Source organism: Colletotrichum chrysophilum (assembly GCF_026319265.1).
Source record: "Colletotrichum chrysophilum strain AFK26 chromosome Unknown scaffold_109, whole genome shotgun sequence".
NCBI classification, from domain to species: Eukaryota; Fungi; Ascomycota; class Sordariomycetes; order Glomerellales; family Glomerellaceae; genus Colletotrichum; species Colletotrichum chrysophilum.
The window spans coordinates 61601-72800 of record NW_026517396.1 but is presented as its reverse complement, the minus strand read 5'-3'; the positions used below and the strand labels follow the sequence as shown (position 1 = coordinate 72800).

Sequence of the window (11200 nt, the reverse complement as noted above, 5' to 3'; positions counted from 1 at the left end):
GCAATACCCTGGCGCAGAAGAAACGGTACCGAGCTTTGCGGATCCCCTTGAGCGTCTGCCGGGAGACTAGAAAACTCCTTCATCGAAGAGTACTTCAAGCCCACGTCGTAATCTATGCAGCCACTTACAATAAGATTTTGTGGTACTACAGTGGATACCCTGAGTTTCTTAGGGATGTCCCGTTTCTGATATTTCCAGAGGTAGACAAATTCGAGATCGGGAGCGAACATGATTGGAAACCCGGAACCAACTTCATGCAGAGCATGCCTCACCACAAGACAGGCGCGTTATGGACTGGGCGTGGTTCGCTCACCGCCGCAGGAAGGGATCTTTCACCGACGAAGAAGCTGCACAATGGGACAGACGTGAAGCCATCTGGAAGGAAATTGAGGAATCAAGGCGAAATGAAATCCTGTCCAAATTTCCCGTTGTTCTACCTAGTGAGGAAAGGACATTCGAGTTTCTGAATATGTAGCATTCAGCTTCGCAGTCTTCATGTTGAGGATCCCATGTGACCCCTTCAATATGATGTCGACTGGCTTCTTTTTCACTGCCTTCTCGCCATCAACAATAGTCTCGTCAAGTAGTCTCAAAAACTTGCTGAATTCCAACCCATAGACCTCCTTCTAAGAGGCCAAGTCAGAAAAGATGTTTTCGTCGAAGGCCTGGAGGCCCCCGTGCGAATGCTCGGCTATTTGGCCTGTCATGTCTCGATGGACATCACCGATTGCGACATCAATTTCTTCCAAGAAAGACAGGCGTGAAAGTATGTAAATGATCGTAGCATGTCTCCGTTGGAAGACGCGGAAATCGAAGCCAGTGATAGTGCGCATAAACTCCACCGGTGAAAACCGCAGAGAGTTTTCGAGCATGTATCGAACAACATTTTACTCAACGGGCATCTCGAGAACGTTGTGGGTGAAGCGACATCTGGCTGGAACTTGAAAATCCTGAAAATGAACCAGATGCAATTCCGAAAGTGGCACATGTCGAGTGGTCGGCAAGAAAATATCCGCCAGGCCACCTGTCCTGAGAGGTAATTGAAGAACAAAATTAGGCGGAATGCTTTGAAAATGCGCAGGTGCTCGTCTTTTTCCTTTGGGGCAGAGCGTTTTGGAGGATTGAAAGGTGAAACCAGACGTCACGGTGTCTTTATTACCTGGTTTCGCTGCCCGCGTTTTGCATCGGCAACACTGTGATTCTGGTGCCCTTTGGGAGGTAGCTTAAGGAGACATGTGGGCATTCGCCGTACAGCTAGTCGCTGTCGTCGCTGTCGCTATCGTCGTCGTCGTGGTCATGTTCATGGTCGTCATGATCGTCGTCAGAGTCGTTGGTGTCTCCATGATGGCCGTGATGGTCACTATTCCACTCCAATTGGCGTTGCGCCGCGTACTGCATAGAAGTCTGATGCCAAAAGAGGTTCCAAGGCCACCAGTCGTCTTCTTCCCAGTCGTCTCCGAAGCAAGCCCACCAAAAACACATGGCTTGGTGATTTCGCTTGAAGTCAAAAGTGCGGCGATCTGTAACGTATCGACGGTCAGCCCTGAGCTGGGAAATTGGCCGCGCAGTTTACCTACGAAACTTTATTGCAGCGACAGCAAGACCACTCTTTTCCAGTAGTAGCTGGTGGTGAAAAAATGAGAAGCGCCCAGCATGGGATGGCAAAACAGAAGAGGAAGGAAGGACTTTCCCAACTCCTCCTTCTCGCGAGGACACTGCGAGCCCCCCAAAAGGAGCTCCTTGCCGCGGTTGCCTTCCATGCAGCTACCCGTCACCGCCTCATTCCATCCACCATATCATTTTTCTCGAGCAACTTGAGAGGCAACAAAGAGGCTGCAGCATTGCGGTTGCACAAGCAAGGGTTGGACCTGGCTTGGCCTGTCCAATACGGCATCTTGTGGAACACGAGATATCAAGGCCATTCCGAGGCTGCCCGCCTTCGACCCAGCGCGAGATACGGACGACATGCAAAGCAAAGAACACATCGATGCGAGATCCAGCTTCGCGATCTAACTTTCGATGGATACCGGCAATTCCAGTCACCAGACAGACTCGAAGATTTCGGTCGCAACGCATTATTCTACGAGCCAACAGGTTTTACCTCGATGACTGGATTGCTATCCGAACAGCATGTGCCTGCGCCGCTGGGTTGACATCGCAACATCCTTGACTACTTCATCCACGAACATTACACCTCCACCAGAAACGAACTGAGCGACGTTGATGGAATGGAGGCCCAAAACGTTCTCGGAAGTATCACCGGTATAGGTATTCTCAAGTTCCCCGCGCTGACTTGTTTGCATTTGTCGTCAGGCTTCACATCGCTGAATGCGGATTTTGAATCTATGTCTCAGTCCACCACTGGAAGGATCGTCATTCACTTCACGTATCATTTCTCTGGTCATGATAAGAAAGTCCTTTTTTACGTCCTAGATATCGATGCAAAAGGATAAACCACTTGCCTTCCCGCACCTTGCCCTCGATCGCTGTTCCTCATCCTCCTGCAGTGCCGCGCCCACACATCATGGACTACTGCGACTCCGATCAGTCAAGCAACTCAAGCATCGCCTGGGATGCGTCGCCTAAGACAGCGCCTCAGCCGACCATCCGCCGGTCATCAATGACTGAGTCTTTGCCGCCGGAAATTGTCCTCGCCATCCTACAAGCCCTCGTCACCCAAGCCGTGGAGATAGCCGACGAGATGGCAATGGTTCTCACGTACTCCGACGCGAGATACGACTCCAAGCTTGATATTCTCATTCACACCCGCTTCGCCTGGCAGCACGATTCCACCCAGATGAGACGCTTCCGCAGCATTCGCGCGCCCTTGCAGATCAACCACCATACTAGACGACTTATCCACGAGCATTTTGTCCCCTTTCCCATGCGAACTGCCAGGCCCCGATCGAGACACATGGGCTGGGTCTGTCCAAAGTTAGATCTCTTTTACCTCAATACCGACGCCGACGAAGAACAGGGTAATCTCAAGCGTGCGATCGAGAGCCCAACGCCACTCGACGCCCAGCTCGTCAAGAGCATCGAGGTAGTCCACGATTTTCCGCCCTACTTTTTCGGCGAGGGCTGGGTCCCAGAACTCGAGACAGTTTACGCCCTGCCAAATCTGCGCGAGATCAATCTCAATATCGGATACACCGGTGATGAGTTCGAGCCAGTACCGGTCCCGAAAGAGCTGCACTCCCATGCCGACTTGCTTCCAATTGACGCAGATCTCTTCCCAGAGCTGGCACTATACTTCAACGACGACGAACCGAACGAAAATTACGCAATATGGGCGGAGAAAGCTCGTGCAAGGGGCATCAAAATCTTTTGCATCGACCCGCGATTCTTTTGGTTCTGGAAGACGATCGAGTTGATTCAAACTCCTGCCGGCACAAGAATGAAGTTTGTTCATCCCGAATGTCGATGCTATAAGGGATCGCCGTGTGGGTTGGACGACTCGGGTAACTCAAGTTTATCCTCGGGGTGGTATGATTCATCGTGACCGATGTCAGACATATCCATGGATGCCATCGTGACCGACGTCAGCGATTCCCATTCGTCCGTGTAGCGCGTAAGTCCTTACTTGGATCTGTCGCGCCCCCATCACCCCTATCCTGTTTTTCTTTAGTGTTTGTCCACATGTAAGAAAGCCTGTCTTTGGGGTAGGTAGTCGCGTCGGCACCGTCTTTGTCTACTTTTATCCGCCGACAATGGCGTCTGATCAGCCCAGCCTCCCGACATTATTCTGCCTTGTCGGGATATTTCTGTCTGTCGCCGAGGTCGATTTGACTTGATGCATCAACGACGCGCAAATCCCTGGCCATCATATTATCGCGCCTCACCGAACCCCGACACCGTCGTAAGCACGCACGGAAGCCTCCAGACTATTCTTGCACAGTTGACTGACTCAAACGCAGAACTTTTTCGCGATCGCCTCTCTTTTCCCCGCGGCGCAAAACACTTGGTTTCTTCAATCCCTACACAGATAAGGTGGACACAATCAGCTTCGCGACGAGCACATCCTATCGCCTGCGATGGCGGCCTGTCCAGTCGCGCCTTCGCTTCCATTCGAGGTCTTCCTCAACGTCGTCGACATTCTCATCCTCGAAGCCGAAGTCACCGCGGAGCCAATGGATTTGTGTTTCTACCTATCGTCGCGTTCTGAACCCGAGTCACGGCTTGACGTACAAGTCACCGATTTGTTCTCAAATCCGAGATGGACGCTACGGAATAGGAAGAGAAGATTTGAACAACTACGTCTTGCGTTGCAGGTGAACAGCAAGACTCGTGGCATCGCCCAGCGCAAGTTTCCGCGCATGACAGTCTGGGATTCATACAGCAAAAAAGCATCTCCGTTATGGGTACATCCAAAAACCGATCTTTTCAATCCTATATTTTGCAGCATGCCGAGCGATTGCATTCAATTCAGACAGGCTCTCCAGTACCCATTAGCTCAGGACCGGGTCTTAGTTCAATCCCTCGTCAATATTCAAGGCTTTCCACGAGACTTTCTGATGGAAGAATACGAAGCCGACGTCGATTCAATACTGGCACTCCCCAACATCAAAGAGATAACGTTGAACTCCGAGGTTGTCATCACAAGTGCAAGCTATCGGTATCCCGAAATCGACCATCCCCATCCCAGTGCTGAGCTCATACCGCTGAGCGGGTACTTCTTCCCTACAATAGGGAGGTGGACGGGCTGGCATCGCCAGGCACTAGAATACTTCTGTTGGCGAGCGGAAGAGAGGGGCATCAAAGTGTTTGTCGGCATAGGAGGGAGCGCGGAGAGGAGGAAGCTGGAATTGGTGCCTACTGCGGATGGATTGCGAAGCAGACTAATCAATCCTATTTGCACCTGCGACATATGATTGGGAGACCGGAAGAAACATGGAGACGTACGGACTCCAGCATGGAGGTTGGTTTATCGAGGGCACCTGGGGCTGGGGCATGAACATATGGGCAAGTGTAATAATCAAGACGCATTTTGCATCCCAGGCAGCACAACAACTTATACTATGAAGTCCATATCACATATGGCATGTGGGCTCTTTGTTTTATTAAGGCCTTTGAATAAGGATGTGGTGCGCGCATATTATTTCTTTTACGCCATGATGTGAGGTGTCAAATGGAGGTATGTTTGCTTGACGTGTGCGGCCCTCGGCACATCCGTTTGTTCAGAGATGAAGGTGAAAACTGATTTCAATGGGAAGGCGCATGAGACTGGGCCTCTGGTTCCTTCCCTTTGAACTTGCACAAGCTGCTCTTTTTCACCAGCGAGAAAATTTCTTCATCTCTCAAGTTAGCAAGCGCAAACATTTCTCAACACGCACAGCCATAAAACCGGCTAGGCGTCTTCCTCGCTTCAGTAACGCCAGCTCCATAGCTCCCCGAGGAAGCTTGTTCGGTCTGACAGGTGAGTTTATGATCACATCTCATCAATCCGGTCTCTTGTTAAGATCTTTCGTTCAAACCCCATTGTCGCGTGTTTCTTCTAACACAGTCGCTCTAGACAATACTTCTCCAACCTACCTCCGACTAGGGCCAACGCCATCGACACCCGCCAGAATGCCTGTCCTCAGCAAGCCCGTCGAAAACGGTCGGGGCCCCGTCCCCTACGAAGTCTTCCTTCTCGTCGTGGACACCCTCATCGTCAAGGCCGAAGCCTGCCAGGAGTCCCTCTCCTTTTGGATGTACTACCAGCATCGCGTCCCCTCCAAGCTCGCCTTCATCCTCTCTCAAGACGAAGACGAGGCCAGAAACCAGCCGCATTATCCATTGAAGACCCGCTTCCGCTCCATCATGCTCGCCTCCCAGGTCAACACCAAGACGCGCGCCCTCGTGCACAAAAAGTTCGTTCGCGTCCCGCTCGCCTTGCCTCACAATGACACGCTCGCCCCCGTGGAGGCCTGGGTCATCCCCCACCTCGACAAGGTCATGGTGATGCCCTTGATCACCCGGCTGGTGGAGCCTGAGAATATCGCCGGCTTCGTCCAAGCCATCTCCAAGCCCACGCCTGCGGGCTACGCCATGCTCCAGCACGTGCAGCACCTCTACCTTCCCAGCCTGGCCTGCTTGAACAAGAGCTACCACAACATCATGGCGCACTTTGCCAAGCTGCCTAACCTTCGAGACGTCTTCGTCAGCATCGGCCGGTACAACAAGAAGCACCTCGAGGACGCTTACCTCGACAGCGGCCTAGTCATGGTCAACCAGGACACGTTCCCCGACCTCCAGGACCTGTGGACTACCGGCACGGCCTACTCCCTGCACAAGACGTGGTGCCCCTACGAGAAGAGAGGCATCAAGCTCTACGGAGCCGGGAATGCGGATTTCGAGAAGGTGATGGAGTTGATTCCTAAGGAAGGCGACGTTACGGCTATTCTCTACCCCCCCGAGCAAGCCTCGCCCGGCTCAGGATGAGTCCATTGCGGAGGAGGCGTTGGAGATGATTCAGTCGTTCGCGCTTTGAACCACAGGAGGGGATAACTGAGGACAATGGGCTTTCACCGGGAAGAACAGATCATGTGATGCTCGCATCTGGGGGAAAAGACTCGGACTGGTTGTGCCATTCTTGGCATCTACCTGATTAGAGGATGAACGCTGTCATAGGAAATTGAGATCATCTTCGGTAGCACGATTCAGGGTTGAGACATGCAGTTGACAATGAGTCAATGACTCACGTGAGTAAAGTTGGACGGACATGCGATGAACCTCCTGCGGCAAAAGGATAGATAGGACGGACGAAGCTTCTTGTCAGTGCCCTCCCAGAATGACAGGTCCCGACACTCGCAGAACACGCCTGTGCAACCGAAAGAAATCAATTCTCAACTGCTACAATGTTCGCTCACTGGATATATATGTATAACATTCATGCCGATCCTCCCAATATGTTGATGCTCAATTCGAAAGTAGGGACCTCTGATGTCCAACACCTAGGCCAAATTTGACCTGACGTCTCCTAGTAGCAGCTGATGCCAAAAGTGCCATCCTTGCAGGTGCCGGTGCGCTTGCGCTCGCCTCCAGGCTATATCCCCGGCCAGACATGTCAGCGACGAGATCCTCTTTCACCCAGAAAAATGGAGGCCGGTGTTCAACTTACGTTGTCGATGCAGGTCACCTGGCAAGTCGCGCCGAGGTTGCCTTGGCCGCACTCGGGCACGGTGTTGCACTCAGTCTCGACACTCTGGCGGGGCGCGAGAGGCTGGACGCGAGCCGGCATCTGAGCTGCGGCCTGGCCGATGGCAAGGGCGGCGATCGTGACGAAAACGAAGGAGCGCATATTGTTGTTGAATCGTATTTGTGTTTGCGTTTGTTCTTTTTTGGACGTTTGAAGAGAGTTTTGCGGCAGAATCAATAAAAGAGAGTTGTTCGGGGGGTATGTAGAAGGGCGTGGGCTAGGGTGCGGTGTCCTCGTGGGAAGAAATGTCGCCGACTTTTGTATTGAGTCGCTTCTTGCCATATGGCTTATATAGCACCTCCACTTCCCGCATGGATAGATTGATGTGGACCTCCCCGGTGGAATCAATCAATCTGTTGCGATGATTCTATTGCATAGCATGCCGCGAGGCCCGTCGTTGAGGAATTTAGAGTTTGAGCATGAGACTGCGTGGTCAAACTCGATGCTATGATTTTTAACCCCTGCCCGAGTCATGAAGAGCACCAGAGCTATTGAGATCGCCCTCGTCGCCTGACTCCGGCACTCTCGGCAACGCAAGAGAACCTCCCAGTGCCAAGCGATCAGTGTCATGCTCGGCTTGGCCGAATTTATCGTGTGTGATGCTCGGTGCAGCGGGAGGCGGAGCTTTCCATAGTATTGACTGATCCGATCCGGACGGGAGCGTGGGCATCGACTACACTACCACGCGATGCCAAGACCGTGGTTCATGTCTGAAACTATTGGTAGGTGAGAATGCAACCCTCGGGAAAGTTACTGAGTTGAATGTGACTTGGTTGCGTTCCTTAACTTTGTTCTATGTCACTGCAATGTGTCTGTGTCTCTGCCCCTTACTGCAAACCTGATGTTTTGTCATTTATATCTATGCGTTGTCTCGGTCTAGCCCCAAGTTTCGTAACCAAGTTCTGCTCTGCTTTATTCTCCGAGTTTCTCTGGCTCTGACTTTGTTTGCAACTCTAATTCCTCGGCTTCGCCCTGGACTCGACCACCATGCTGCTTCCCTCGAGTGTGGGCCGTCTCGGACAGCGGCAATAGTTCGCGTTGACATTCCATGAGCGTGACTAGGCTCCTTTATGTGAATTTGTTCTCTGTTTCTATTCTCCTTCCTTGTCCAGTATCGAAACTTCAATATCCTTTTTATTCCTCTGTCATTGGACCTGCTCTCCGGTTTTGGTCCTCTCCGGCCCTGTTTGCGCTTTCTTCTATCTCTGAGACCAGAAAGTGGCCTCGAGCTGATTCTCCGACCTTCTCTGATTCTCTGTAACATTGATCTACCTCATTTCTCTCTGGGCCTGTCTCTAGGTCTGCTCCCTCCGTCCGTACGGCTTCTCTAGCCCCGGTTCTCTCTGGCCTTGTGTGTGTCTGAGACTCTAGCAGCCCAGCTGCGCCCACCTCATCTTGGACGCCAGCTTTCTTCTCTCCGATGTGGGCTTTCTCGGGCAGCAAGAACAGTTGGGGCTGACATATTGGACCATAGTACCATCCTCCGAGGGGAAGATCTCCATGATACACTTTTTGGGAGAATGTTTGGATAATCCGATCAGTCCGTAAAGCTTGATGCCCTTCTCCTGAAATCTACGCCAGATGGAGCAAAAGTTCCGACCCTTGGGCATCGTGTCCCAGTACTGCAAGTCGGAGAACAACTGGTAATCCAGGGCGAGAGAGCGACGTCCACCGTGGAGAGTTTCGATCTCTTCTAGGTCTTTTCTGACGGGGCCGATGAGGGCCATGATGTGTCTGAGATTGGGAAGGGCGAGCAGAGCCTCGTTTGCCTCGTACTTTTCAGCGCGGAGGCTGCAGATCGATGAAATGTATATGCTTTGGATCAGGTCGAGGGTGGCGTGTGACTTCGGGATGGGTGGGTGGTACGCCGGATAGAAGCAGCCCCCTCTGAAGTAAGAATCGGGCCGGACTACAGCATGGTGTGGGACGAAGGCGTCGACTTCTGGCAAGATGAGAGCGCTGACGGGCAGGATCTGGCCGAGGGCACCGCTCGAGACAAGACGGCGACACGTAGGTACCGGTCGAAAGGTCTGGTAAACCATCTTGCGGCTCTTTTGGTTGATCTGCGAGGGCAGTCGAAGATCTCGGTGTCTTTGTTTCATCGCCTCCGCAAAGGGGCCCCCTAGGTGGAGCACTGGAGACCGCCCACAACAAGCTTGCAGGGCAAATCATGTCGATAATAGGTCCATGCAATCTCGCCGTACTGTTCTGCCTCGATACCGGCGATGAGGAACTCAACTATACTGAGGAACACCTCATACGGAAGGACGGGGGACGACGACTTTGACTGGGGAACCATGATGGGTGAGATTTCGCAGGGCTGCAGCGAAGGGCAGTAAAAGCGGTAGGTAACGACGACGACGAACGACGACGACGACAATTCTGATGGCGATGGCGGCGATGATGTGAGCAGAAAGCCTTGTTTAGATCTGTCGGCGCAAAGAAGCGAGAAATTTTCAATGACAGATGAAGGCATCTGAAATTCCCTAAACAGGTCAGGCAGGCTTTCAGAAAGAGGGGAGACGGAGACGGCGAACGAGAGTGGCAGACGAGGATGAGAGACGAGGACGAGTGCGACGACAGCAAGCGACAGCGACGGCACCAGAGCCAGGAGCAGGGACAGAGACGAGGACAACAGACGAAGGCAGCAGGCTGATAAACAACGCCTACCGATAACCAGAATATGGTAGACAAACCGGATATGCAGTCTGAAGGTGGAGAGAAGGTAGGAGGCGCAGGCAAGTAAGGTGGGCTGCTAGAAGGAATGATCCGAAGATGCCTATTCACTTCTAATGGAAATGCTTAACGCTTATCGATTAGATAAACACAGGGTGCCGGTCTGACAAAGAAGAGGTTTACGAGATGGGTTTTGTGCGATTTGGAGGAAGAGCGTCTGGATCCCTCGCGCCTTCAACGCGAGAAGCTGATGTTGAGATCCATATTCACCCAGATGGACATTCTGAAAGTCAGAAAATCCACGCCTGTACATATGGGGGTCCATCCGATCCATGTCCATACCAAAACCAAAACCACCACCTCATTGCCCTATCCTTCCCCTGGGGATGCCCTCGTTGAGCCTGGAATCCTAAGTCTTCTCATCTTCAAGTTTAGTGACACGACTTGGCCGCAACCCCATCGGTCTTCCCGATCTTCAAGGCGCCGTTTGCTGGATGGCCCTGCACTCATTGCAGTCGCAGTTCGGTCGCAGGTATCGAGCATTCATCTTCTTCTTGGCGGGATATAGCTCCATGAGCATGATGCCGGTGAAACTTGTTTCCGCGTACAGCTTCACACCCTTCTTTTTGAAAGGGGCCCACAAACCTCGAAGTTGGGGAACGTCGCGCATCCACTTGGCGAGTGAGTAAAACCTCTTCTCGTCAAGTGGTCTGATTCCATGGTGGACATTGCCGAAGCCTTGTTGAGGATCGATACCGCCAATTTCAACCGAGATCTGCTTCAGGTTGGGAAGGGCAAGAAGTGTGGCCACACGGATGGCGTTTGAAGGTTTGAAATATTCCCAGGCAGGAAGATTGATGCGTTGGATGGCTTCAATCGCGATGTGTCCCGATGGAGTAGGCAGGAAGATTGCTTGGTCGTACCCTTGGTCAAGGTAATCGTATTCAATGTCTCTCAAGTTGAGCGGGATGAAGTCGTCGATTTCAGGAAGAATCCAGGCGTTAATGAAGGGGCAAGGGTCCATCGGAATTCGGCGGAAAGTCTTGTGAACTAGGCCTCGTGTCTTGCGATTAATCTGGGAAGCCAGACGAATGTCGTAAAAGCGTTCTCTCGTGATTTCCTCCGGGCCAATAGAGGCATTAGGAGATAGAGGAGGCGGAAATGGGTTGATTGCGATTTTGGTTGAGGACTCGTACATGTATGTGAGCGAGAATTTGTAAGGAGTTGCACGCGCTGCGGCTTCAGAGATGAGCATATCGATGATGGCGAGGAAGATCTCGTATGGAACGCCGCGTTTGCTCGACATCTCGGGTGTCATGGTTGCGATGTTTGGGGATGGTGTTT

General features: G+C 52.2%; 5 protein-coding genes across 5 annotated transcripts; 2 read left to right on the top strand and 3 right to left on the bottom strand.

The window, feature by feature from the left end:
- Positions 1–2524: 2524 nt before the first annotated feature.
- Positions 2525–3502, top strand: COL26b_010322 (uncharacterized protein; the record flags this gene model as incomplete). Its single annotated transcript, XM_053183028.1, has 1 exon — positions 2525–3502. The coding sequence occupies one exon, from the start codon at positions 2525–2527 to the stop codon at positions 3500–3502; it is 978 nt and encodes a 325-aa protein (XP_053033014.1).
- A 2066-nt stretch (positions 3503–5568) lies between these two features.
- Positions 5569–6423, top strand: COL26b_010321 (uncharacterized protein; the record flags this gene model as incomplete). The annotated part of the gene is made up of 1 exon (XM_053183027.1): positions 5569–6423. The coding sequence occupies one exon, from the start codon at positions 5569–5571 to the stop codon at positions 6421–6423; it is 855 nt and encodes a 284-aa protein (XP_053033013.1).
- A 538-nt stretch (positions 6424–6961) lies between these two features.
- On the bottom strand, positions 6962–7282 carry COL26b_010320 (uncharacterized protein; the record flags this gene model as incomplete). Its single annotated transcript, XM_053183026.1, has 2 exons — positions 6962–7027; positions 7103–7282. 2 exons carry the CDS (start codon positions 7280–7282, stop codon positions 6962–6964), a joined length of 246 nt encoding a protein of 81 aa, XP_053033012.1.
- Positions 7283–8547: 1265 nt separating this feature from the next.
- COL26b_010319 (uncharacterized protein) lies at positions 8548–9479 on the bottom strand (the record flags this gene model as incomplete). Its single annotated transcript, XM_053183025.1, has 2 exons — positions 8548–9243; positions 9330–9479. 2 exons carry the CDS (start codon positions 9477–9479, stop codon positions 8548–8550), a joined length of 846 nt encoding a protein of 281 aa, XP_053033011.1.
- An 852-nt stretch (positions 9480–10331) lies between these two features.
- COL26b_010318 (uncharacterized protein) lies at positions 10332–11174 on the bottom strand (the record flags this gene model as incomplete). Its single annotated transcript, XM_053183024.1, has 1 exon — positions 10332–11174. One exon carries the CDS (start codon positions 11172–11174, stop codon positions 10332–10334), a length of 843 nt encoding a protein of 280 aa, XP_053033010.1.
- Positions 11175–11200: the final 26 nt, after the last annotated feature.